General features: G+C 40.8%; 1 protein-coding gene across 1 annotated transcript in view; it reads left to right on the top strand.

Moving 5' to 3' along the window:
- Positions 1–12,500, top strand: part of LOC118765466 — a 39,101-nt gene that overhangs the window by 13,789 nt on the left and 12,812 nt on the right. The window contains exons 3-4 of the mRNA XM_036507651.1: positions 3,242–4,091; positions 7,754–7,837. Coding sequence (XP_036363544.1) covers positions 3,242–4,091; positions 7,754–7,837 — 934 coding nt within the window. The remainder of the gene's footprint in view (positions 1–3,241; positions 4,092–7,753; positions 7,838–12,500) is intronic.

Genomic DNA, 12,500 nt, shown 5'->3' with positions numbered 1-12,500 from the left:
AAGCGATAAGATTCGTTTCAGCTTCGCATGACTGCTTGGTACTAGGCGACTTCAACGCTCCCACGATCGATTGGCCCGCATCAATTTGTACAACATCTTCCCGGTTCGGCCAGGCCCTTCTTGACGTGGCTGAAGATTGTTTTCTATCGCAACATGTTGAATATCCGACAAGGCATCGGTCTGGGCAGCAGCCATCTATGCTAGATCTGGTATTCTCCCGCTATCCAAGATCAGTGTCAGACGTATCTGTGTGCGCCCCTCTGCCAAGAGTGATCGTGCGGTCCTGAAGTTCGTCATGCACACAACTTTTTCCACGCCCACGATTACTTCGCTGCCACGTAGTCTTCTCTGCAATTAATCTTGAAATTCTAACCGAGGCTTCCGCGCTTCTGGACTGGCGATCCCTGATGACGTTGTCCTCAGTTGACGAACTATGGTCATCCCTCAAAGCATATGTAATCTGTTTGACTGACCAGGCAGTTCCCGTTGGGCTTCCCAAGAGGAAGAAACACAAGCCCTGGGTGACGAAGAAGGTTAAACGAGCTTGGGCTGAATTCAAAAATCTGGATTCGACTGCAGCTTTTGAGGTGTACAAAACTCAACGAGACCGAGCCGTGAAAATTGAAAAGAAAGAACGCTTCAGTTATGAATACAAAATCGCGGCAAATGCCAGTAGCAATCCAAAAACCTTCTTTGCCTATGTCCAGCGGAATTCCCGCTTGAACAACCAGATTGCAACATTGGTAGACTCAACAGGCGTATCGATTGAGGACCCTTATCAACAGAGTCAATTATTTGCCGAGGCTTTTTCAACTATTTTCAAACAAGATGACGGTCGTGAACCCCCTCCATTTGATAGATCGGTACCTCCAATGCTTCCATTGATCATCACGCGGGACGAAGTCAAACGTGTTATTCAAGGCCTCGATGTCAACAAGGGTCACGGCCCTGACGGCATACACCCACGGGTTATCAAAGCGTTGGCTCCGGTCATCTGCGAGCCCTTAACACGACTATTCAATATGTCATTGGCGACGGGTGTTATACCTGCAGACTGGAGAACAGCGATAATCTGCCCAATTTTCAAGAAAGGGAGCCGCGAAGACCCACTTAACTACTGACCGGTTTCCCTAACATCAATAATCAGCAAGATGTTCGAAACCATCCTTAAGAAAAGTATGATGCTCCACCTCCTAAACACAGCCTCGATCACTGATTCCCAACACGGCTTCGTGCCGAAGAGATCATGCTTGACCAACTTACTAGTAATGAAGAATTGGTGACGCGCATCCTCGATGATAGTGATGCTGTTGACATCGTTTTATTGGACTTTGCCAAAGCTTTTGACTCGGTAAACCACCGCCTACTACTGTCAAGCTTCAAGCATATAGTTTCCATCCGGATATTGTACGATGGGTTGGTGCCTTCCTCTCAGATCGCTCCTTCCAAGTTCAAGTTAATGGTTCGCGGTCCGACGTCTCCAGTGCGAGCAGTGGCGTGCCTCAAGGTTCAGTGCTTGGGCCCTTGTTGTTCTTAGTCTTCATAAATGACTTGCCCGACGACCTCACGCAACACACCCTTCTATTTGCCGACGATATCAAACTGGTCGCTCCTCGCGGTAATATAGAGGATCTTCGTCGATGCCTCCACCAAATTTGGAAGTGGTCTAACGATTGGGACCTGTGTCTGAACGTGTCAAAGTGCTGTCATCTGCCTATCGGCTCTACTCCTGCAACTCAACTTGATTTCGAGCCGGGTCGTCTGCTGCTGGAGAGGACCGATCAGGTAAAGGACCTGGGTATCTTGGTGGATTCCTCCTTTTCGCCTTCGGCTCAGTGCGTCCATGCTGCCAACAAAGCGCGCGGAATTCTGTTTTTGATTCGACGGTCATTCGGAATGCTCACAGCAGCCATATTCCTGCCACTCTATGTCACGCTGGTGAGACCCATATTGGAGTATGGGATTCAAGCCTCTTCTCCTTATCTCCTCAAAGACATACAGCATCTCGAAAGAGTCCAGAGGCTGGCTACCCGCATGGTTCATGGTCTCAAAAATTTGTCCTACGAAGAAAGGCTGAGGACGCTCGACCTTTATTCTCTTGAAAAACGCCGCCGCCGTGGTGATCTCATTCTCGCCCACAACATCATAAGCGGGAAGTGTAACCTCTCGAAAGAGCTGTTCTTCACTCCTGCTCCGGAGCGTCGGCTGCGGGGTCATTCCGAAAAGCTCTACCTGCGACGATTTCATCTCAATCGAAGGAGAGGAGCTTTCTCCGTCCGGGTTGCGGATCCGTGGAACAAGCTGCCAGACGAGATGGTGAAGATGCCGACGACCGCTTTGTTCAAAGCCTCCCTGGACCTCAAGTGGCCTGAACTCTTTACATGAACACCACCCTGTACTTAACTCCATGTCCCCCTACATGGCCTTGCTATTTGCTTTTGAGCCAAATTAACTAACTAACTAACTAACTAACTAACATACTTACTAACTTCTGTCTACAAATTGAATCCGTGTATTTCAATTAATCGTGCGTAAAAATCTCTGTTGTAACGGTTTTTGTACGTTCTCCCTGAAAAGTAATTTAGTTATTTCTAATTTTTGTTTACCCGGCGTGTTTAAAATCAGTTTTGCCACATTTGCCTAAAAATTGACTTCAGTGTACTTCAATTTTGCCGTGCGTAAATATATTTGTCTCTACGGTATTTGTACATTTTACCAATAAAGAATGTCTGTGTGTCTGCGTGTGTATTACGTATGCATTTCTACAGTTTTCAACCGATTTTCAGCAAACTTTACACACACATTACTTATGTGCCAAGGATGGTCATGCACTATAACATTTTGCCCAGAGCTCGAGGAAATCGACCCCCAGGACTTATTCTTTGTAAGCCTAGTACTTACTCTATCGGTATCTTTTGCCGAACCGCTAAGTTACGGGGACGTAAACACACCACCATCGGTTGTCAAGCGATGTTGGGGAGACAAACACAGACACAAAACATATATACACACATACATGTATACACATATATACGACGGGCTTCTTTCAGTTTCCGTCAACCAAATCCACTCACAAGGCTTTGGTCGGCCCGGGGCTATAGTAGAAGACACTTGCCCAAGGTGCCACGCAGTGGGAATGAACCCGGAACCATATGGTTGGTAAGCAAGCTACTTACCACACAGCCACTCCTGCGCCTATATTGGTCTTCATACTGATTTTTATATTTTCTTCTTTTTTCAGGTGCAACGTCTAACGAGTACGTGGATGACCAATGCTTTATCCGTGGAATATTTTATAAACATTTTTTCAATTCCTTTAATACATTTCATAAGCGAAGTTTTTGGTCGTAAAGTTGGCATGCTGTTGTCTCTGAGCGGTACACTCGGAAAAGTCATAGTAATTACAGCAACGATGTTCTTCAAACTACCTTTGGACGTCTTGGTTTGGGCATGCGCTATCAATGGCATCACCGGAGGAACTGGAAGCTTCATCACTGGTATAGTTTCGCACATTTCCGATAAAAGCAACCTCGGAAAATCCTGCTTCGATCATTTTTCAAGAATTCTGGCTTTAGCCATTGGAGTGTCCGGCATTTTTACTGTTATCTTCGGTTATATAATGACTTCCTTTAGCAGAATCATCGTGTCTCTGTGTTTGGTGTATTTAGCTTTAGTCTGTGCAATCATTATTATATTTCGTTTTGAGGAATCACAAAACAGAAACGCCAGCCAAATGAGTCCAACAATGAAATGTTCCTTTCGGGATTTATGGAATGTTGTGCCTATCAGAAAATTTTTATTGTTGTTCTTTTTCTTGTCAATGGCAGCCTTCAGTTATTTGCCTGCTGGAGGACAGACTATCTTTGTCACGCAGTTTTTTATTAACAAATCAGTTAACGCCTGCAACAACACCACGATCGGAATATACTTAGGTATTTTCGCTTTCAGCTTTTACATCACTCACTTCTTCGCAAGCATGGCAAAAATGGAGCATATAAGCAGTAATGTGATAATCGTTGTATGTCTTCTACTCGGGTTCGTCAGCAGTATTGTTCTTTCTTTCACAATGAGAATGTTCTTTTATCAAGCAGGTATAAACTCCTTTTTATTTCTTTCGCTTTCCCCCTTTTTTCTTTCGTTTCTTCTTTTTTTCTTTTTTCGTTTCTTTTTTTCCTTTCTTTCTCACGTTGGCAGTGTTGTTTTTTTTTTAAATTCATAGTATTTTTTAAAAAATCTTCTTTTGTAACTTTACAAAAACACAATAATCCGCATCATTGGTATTTAATCCAATTTCTATAAAGTTACTAGGATGAAGTTTGCATCTCTATTTAGGCTTTTAACTACCACAGTTACTTTCATCGAGGAGTTCAGCACTCAGTACTACAAGTCAATGAACTTCAATGTTGTCCACACTTATAAAACTGACCCTACAATAATAGGCTCTGTTAATTCTCATCTTTTGGTCCCCCTAATCATTCCTAAAAGATTTGCATATAGTTATTCTCAAATTGCTGCAATTCTTCTCACATTCTCTCTCTCCTCTGTCAACACATTTGGCTGAATGTCGACTGGTAACAATTTAAACAAAGATAAACTTTAATTATTCCATCCTTAACAATCCGTTTTGGCCAACAACTTTGCTTTTCTTCAGACCAACAAAAGAGGAAAACCATTCTTACAGAAGAATACAATACGTTGTGAATACTAAAGTCACTTAAGCTACCAACGCAATGACCAGTTCCTCAGTGTCTGTAGTCCAGGACACTATGTGATAGGTATTCCTACCAAATTCTCGGTCGGAAGAATATACAATTTTGAATCAATCTTCCTTTGCATCGTTCCGTCAGAAAATTCAAAAGGCTTCTTAATTATGGTCCACCTTCGGTCAGAACAGCGGACTGGTTTTGTAGTCCTGTCAGCTGATGCATATTACAGTTCTGTGTCCACTTCTCTTACAACTCGAGGCAGGTGTTCTAGTGGGGATTTCGAAAAACCTACTTGTAGCCATTGACTACTCACAGATACCAAAGTATTGATTAAGAGCAACTGATGAAAAGTGAATTCGTTTTCCTTTTTCACCAAAATACTAATTTAACTATGAAGTATTAAATCAACTATGAAACATAGTCAATCTGTTGGGCAAAAATGGTTTGGTTGAAAAAGTCTCCATCCTTGTTGCCTGCTTCGACCGTGTTTACCTCCGCAGTGTATGCACACAGCAAAAGACCTAAACTTTTATTTTGGATACCATCAGTCTCGCAATTTCCTTCACAGACTACCCATATTTGAAAACTCCTCTGATTGCTCCAACTCAACTAGGTGACCAGTTCTCTTCTTCTTTTCATCACTATCAAACAATAAGTTCCAGATCTACTTTCTCTCCTAATACTCAAATCAATTCTATTATTTATAAACATACTACAATATTTCCCATCCTACTTCTCTTTCTTCCAACATCTTTGACAGTTTAAGGTCATAGAAATAGCTTCAAGCAATGGCCTCTGTCATTACTTTCAGTTTCTCTCTGTCAACAACTACCAGCACGACATCTATGAGGTAAGCACTACCAGTAACTTACTCTCTTATGTCTCTCAACATTACATTTAAGAATCCAGCGAAGGCGATGTTGTATCACTCACGTAAATCTACCCTCAACTATGTCTGGCATGAGAACTTGGTAGTCTTCAATTTGGAAACTTTCTTGTTCTCCAAACCGAACTCTATCAACGTTGACGTGCCTCAAGATTGGCCTCTTTCCGACACATTCTTTTCTTGAACTTCAGCGAGTTACTTGCAAATTTATTTAATTATTCGTTTTTTATAATTTTTACCGCAATTGTTTAACTATAGCATCGTTGGTTACAGATTTCCCACAGGACAATCACTGGTTTAACTGCATTTTGACAGTGAGGGTAACACGGAAGTATCTGCAACTTAGTGTAGAAAAAAATATAAAGAGAATTCGTGTGAAAAGCATCGGCATTTCGACTTTCTCGCCGGTGTTTATATTATTTACGGTTATTCAAAAGAAACCGATCTTTTTTAACCGGACATCAACTAACGTGGGCACGGTGATGTGGTTGCTGTTTGTTTGTTTGTTGAGCGAAGCGGTCTTCGTTCCAGAGCTCGCAAGATCGCGCCTCTGTAGTGGGAGAAGTCCGAAACGTTGGTCTTTTGCTATTCGTAAGACCCGCAGAAAAGAAAGCAGGTCAACTCCCGACACCGAGAGCATCGACGGATGGATGAATGCGCATCCAGGCTCAGCGGTTGCGTAGGAAGTCGGGGACAGGAAACAGGAAGAAAGAGTGAGAGAAAGTTGGAGCAAAAGAGTACAACAGGGGTCGCCACCAACCCCTGCCGGAGCGTCGTGGAGCGTTAAGTGTTTTCGCTCAATAAACACACACAACGTCCGGCCTGGGAATCGAAACCGCGATCCTCCAACCGCGAGTCCGCTGCCCTAACCACTGGGCCATTGCGCCTCCACTTGTGGTTGCTATGCTGTCTATGATGTAGTCATATTACGCTTATGTCAGTTAGTCATCGATCGACGTGTGATAAAGTAAACAAGTTGAAAAATGAAAGGATTAGAAGAGCAACATGTTGATGGCAAATTCTGTTTTAAACTGCGTTAAACTTACACGAATACTTTTCTATGCTGTAACAACTTGGTGAGGAAGATTATCTGATCCGTGCGCAATGTTACGAATGGAAGCGGTATTCCAAATGAGTAAGAACATCTACTACAGACGATCCCAAATCTTCACGATCTTCACAACGACGCACGCTGATCATATTGTGAAAGTGCACTTTTTTGGCCCGTAAAAATTGTCATCTGAGTGTGAAGTTTCTGAGGAAGATGGCATCCGTAAAAGTCGTATGGTTTTAGCAGAAACATCGAAGATGCATCATGTTGCTACAAAATATGAGCACAAAAGGGAAAAAAGATTGAGTTACAGTCAGTTAAAAGCTGTTTGGCTCTTCATATGTTGATGAAAACCTTTTGAAAAATGTCGTAACAGATGACGAAACATGGGTGTACGTCTACGATGTCGAAACAAAAAGGCAATCGTCGCAATAGGCTAGGTCTCACTTCCAGAACCACATATTGCACGCCTCCGACGTGAAATTAATGTTGATCATGTTTTGCTTTTTTTTTTTTCTTGGAAGGGCGTCGTCCATCATTAGTGATCGGACTAATAAAGGGTTCTATTTGGATATTCTAAGGGATTTAGGAGAGGTAGTGCGAAGCAAGAGGTCTGAAGCATAGACAAACAAAACTTGGATGTTGCCCTCATGACAGCACCCCTACTAAGATACGTAACGTTTTAGCTAGGCAAGAAATGACTCTCATTGCCCATCCGCCCTTGTCTCCAAATTTGGCCCCATACGGATGTTTTCTATTCTCAAAGTTGCGAACGAGCTTGAAGGGTCACTTATTCCAGACGTTAGAAAGAAATCATGAAAATTCGCAAGATCTGTACATTAATTCTGTAAACACGTCACTTGAGACCATTTTCCCAAACTGGAAAAATGTTGGGAACGGTGGAGCGGGTATAGCATTGGTTGTGTGAACCTTTTGAAGCAAAATCGTAAGTAAAGCTTTCTTTTTTAATGCTTCCTTTCATTTGGGCAAGATCTCTCTCTCTCTCTCTCTCACTCACTCACTCTGTCTCTTTCTTTCCCCCCCCCCCACACAGACACACACACATTCATGCTCTTATAATTGTTCTCTCTTTCTTTCTAACCTATCTAGTTCTGGTGAACAACTTGGTTGTCTACACAGTAATGTATTTCATCGGCAGAGAGTTGTCTCTGCTTGTTGACGTCCGCTTACATGGTAAAAATATAATTTTGTATTAAAATTATTCACGAAGTCACTGAATCCTCTGACATCTATCTATCTATCTATCTATCTATCTATCTATCTATCTATCTACTATCTATCTATCTATCTATCTCCCTCTCACCTTCTCTCTATCTATATATATACATATTTTTTTCAACTCTAGGCACAAGGCTCGAAATTTTGGGGGAGGGGCCAGTCGATTAGATCGAACCCAGTACGCAACTGGTACTTAATTTATCAACCCCGAACGGATGAAAAGCAAAGTCGACCTCGGCGGAATTTGAACTCAGAACGTAAAGACAGACGAAGTACCACAAAGCATTTCGCCCGGCATGCTAACATTTCTTCCAACTCCCCGCTCTCTCTCTCTCTCTCTCTCTCTCTCTCTCTCTCTCTCTCTATATATATATATAATATATATATATATATATATATATCTATATATAATATATATATATATAAATTGATCAAAATAAAATAAAAACATGATGCGAAGGATTCAGCGGTACATATGTTTCGGGCCTTTATTAGACAGATTTATAACAATGCATAATGTATGTCTGTGCCTTCTTCAGCCGCGCACAACAGCTTCCACAAGGACATGTGTTACATCAAAAGTTCTTGGTTGGGGATGCAAATCCTCTCATTCACGTACGACATAATGCGGCAGCAGCATAGAGTTGAAGCGTCCATCTCTTTCTTCTCTCAATGTAGAATGAGGAAAATTGGATGTTGAGGTAATGTAAATAAATAAATACATATATAGAGGTGAAGATGGAGGGGCGAGAGTTCGGGACGAAGGATAAAAAAATGTATAAAAAGTGTAAGTATAGAATATATAAAAATGTAGAGGATAAAGGTTGTAAGGAGATGTAAAGGGGGTATAAAGAAATATAAAGTAAAAATAGAAATAGAAATAAAAGTAAAAAAACCTGATAAAACATGATAAAAGTGTAAAAGAATGTAAAGATAAGGGATGTATAGAGGTTATGGACCAAGCATGGTGGTCAGGAGATTGATAAAATTTAGTTGTAGAATTGTCAGTACATCAACAGTTTCGTCTGGGGACTTAATGCGTTGTAAATCAGAGCTGATGAGCATTTAATCTGGTTCCTGAATTAAATGGACTTCTAGTACATACATATCATCATGGATATATACACCCACATACACGCGTACATATACGCCTCCAGCCTATAGGCATACACACGCACTCGCGTGTAAACACGTACATAAACACACACGCACCCACACGCACGCGCGTACCACACATACATACAACAGAATATCCGCATATATACACGGACATTACGCGCGTACACGCTCACATGCATATACGCGCGCCCATCACTACATACACACACGTATATGCCCACGCCTCTAGGTCCAGGTATAGATATTAAAGGATGTGTATAAGAACGTATGTAAAGAATCCCGTACTCATGTCAATACGCGCACGCACACACGGCTGTGTGTCCGTATGTGCGTGCACATATACACTCATATACACACACAGAGACACACGCGCACATGGGTATAGCTATAAGATATCGAAGTATGCATGTACATATATGCGCGCGCATATGTATGTATGCGTATACACACGTACGTGGACGCTCGTATATTCAAAAGGTGGATCCATAGGTAAGTAAATAAACATATATAGAGGTGTAAAGCGATAATTTAGGGGTAAGAATGAGGGTAAGGGTAAAGATTAGAAATAAAAAATACAGTATAAAATAAGAAATACAATGTAATAGTTAGAAATGAAGTATAAGAATTATAAAAATTATAAGAGTTAAGGTAAGGGATGAAAATGAAAATGAGAATAAATGGAAGTAGAATAAAAGTAAAAATAAAATTAAAAATAAAAATAAAAATAAATGGAAGTAGGATAAAAGTAAAAATAAAAGTAAAAATAAAAATAAAATAAAATAAGATAAAAATATAATTTGTAAAGTTTAACATGAGATGAAGGTGGTTGAAAGCTAGAGGTGTGTGTTAAACGTAGGGGCGGGCGGGGGGAACTGAAAATTGGAAGGGTGGGAAGTGGAGTTTGGCGTGTGCGTTCAACATCTGATAGAAATGTGAAAGGGTATAGATATAGGGGATTAAAGAGACTACATAGGGAGGATATGGTCGTAGGAGAAGAAATATTTAGGGAAAAGAAGTCATATATGGGAGACAAAATTTGTATATATAGGGGGAAAATGCGGGGAACCCTATATGCACGTACACCCCCCCCCCACACACACACACACGCACATGTACATATATATGTATATGTACACATACGTACACGTATGTGCACATACATACGCACACACACACACATACACATATACACGCACATATAGGAAAGCGGGATGTGCTGGAGCCGACAGGTTGCACCGGGTGGGAGGAAATTGCGTGGGGGAGTTGGTATAAGACCTAAGCATTGTAGTATTTGAAAGTATTAATAAGTTTATGTATACAGGATGGTTTGAACTCTGACCTTTTGTTAATAAGATTGTGTTTGTCTTTGAATTTCAAGATGTTGAGGAGTTCTACACAGCATAGTTGGCATCCTGCTCTATTATTTGGTTGCTCAACCTCCTGGAAATCCAGATACTACAACCACCGGTCCTCGCTGAGACACAGACATAAGGCTAACAGCACCTCCCTCTCTAAAAGAATTTGGGAATTAAAAGACAAATGCATAGGCTTCAAACTCAGATGGTCCATCATCGGATTTCCAGGAGGCTGTGTAGAACTCCTCAACATCTTGAAATTCAAGACAAACACAATCTTATTAACAAAAGGTCAGAGTTCAAACCATCCTGTATACATAAACTTATTAATACTTTCAAATACTACAATGCTTAGGTCTTATACCAACTCCCCACGCAATTTCCTCCCACCCGGTGCAACCTGTCGGCTCCAGCACATCCCGCTTTCCTATATGTGCGTGTATATGTGTATGTTGTGGGTGTGCGTATGTATGTGCACATACGTGTACGTATTTGTACATATACATATATATGTACATGTGCGTGTGTGTGTGTGGGGGGGGGGTACGTGCATATAGGGTTCCCCGCATTTTCCCCCTATATATACAAATTTGTGTCTCCCATATATGACTTCTTTTCCCTAAATATTTCTTCTCCTACGACCATATCCTCCCTATGTAGTCTCTTTAATCCCCTATATCTATACCCTTTCACATTTCTAACTCAGATGTTGAACGCACACCGCCAACTCCACTTCCACCCTTCCAATTTTCAGTTCCCCCGCCCGCCCCTACGTTTAACACACCCTCTAGCTTTCAACCACCTTCATCTCATGTTAAACTTTACAAAATTATATTTTTATCTTATTTTATTTTATTTTATTTTTACTTTTATTTTTACTTTTATCCTACTTCCATTTATTTTTATTTTTATTTTTAATTTTATTTTTACTTTTATTTCTACTCCATTTATTCTCATTTTCATTTTCATCCCTTACCTTAACTCTTATAATTTTTATAATTCTTATACTTCATTTCTAACTATATACATTGATTCTTATTTTATACTGTATTTTTTTATTTCTAATCTTTACCCTTACCCTCATTCTTACCCCTAAATTATCGCTTTACACCTCTATATATGTTTATTTACTTACCTATGGATCCACCTTTTGAATATACGAGCGTCCACGTACGTATGTAGACGCATACATACATATGCGCGCGCATATATGTACATGCATACTTCGATATCTTATAGCTATACCCATGTGCGCGTGTGTCTCTGTGTGTGTATATGAGTGTATATGTGCACGCACATACGGACACACAGCCGTGTGTGCGTGCGCGTATTGACATGAGTACGGGATTCTTTACATACGTTCTTATACACATCCTTTAATATCTTATACCTGGACCTAGAGGCGTGGGCATATACGTGTGTGTATGTAGTGTTGGGCGCGCGTATATGCATGTGAGCGTGTACGCGCGTAATGTCCGTGTATATATGCGGATATTCTGTTGTATGTATGTGTGTGTACGCGCGTGCGTGTGGGTGCGTGTGTGTTTATGTTACGTGTTTACACGCGAGTGCGTGTGTATGCCTATAGGCTTGGAGGCGTATATGTACGCGTGTATGTGGGTGTAATATATCCATGATGATATGTATGTACTAGAAGTCCATTTAATTCAAGGAACCAGATTAAATGCTCATCAGCTCTGATTTACAACGCATTAAGTCCCCAGACGAAACTGTTGATGTACTGACAATTCTACAACTAAATTTTATCAATCTCCTGACCACCATGCTTGGTCCATAACCTCTATACATCCCTTATCTTTACATTCTTTTATACTTTTATCATGTTTTTATCAGGTTTTTTTACTTTTATTTCTATTTCTATTTTTACTTTATATTTCTTTATACCCCCTTTACATCTCCTTACAACCCTTTATCTCTACATTTTATATTATTCTATACTTACACTTTTATACATTTTTTATCCCTCGTCCCGAACTCTCGCCCCTCCATCTTCACCTCTATATATGTATTTATTTATTTACATTACCTCAACATCCAATTTCCTCATTCTACATTGAGAGAAGAAAGAGATGGACGCTTCAACTCTATGCTGCTGCCGCTTATGTCGTACGTGAATGAGAGGA

This window comes from Octopus sinensis, linkage group LG11 (genome assembly GCF_006345805.1).
Source record: "Octopus sinensis linkage group LG11, ASM634580v1, whole genome shotgun sequence".
NCBI classification, from domain to species: Eukaryota; Metazoa; Mollusca; class Cephalopoda; order Octopoda; family Octopodidae; genus Octopus; species Octopus sinensis.
This window is presented reverse-complemented; position numbering and strand designations above follow the sequence as displayed.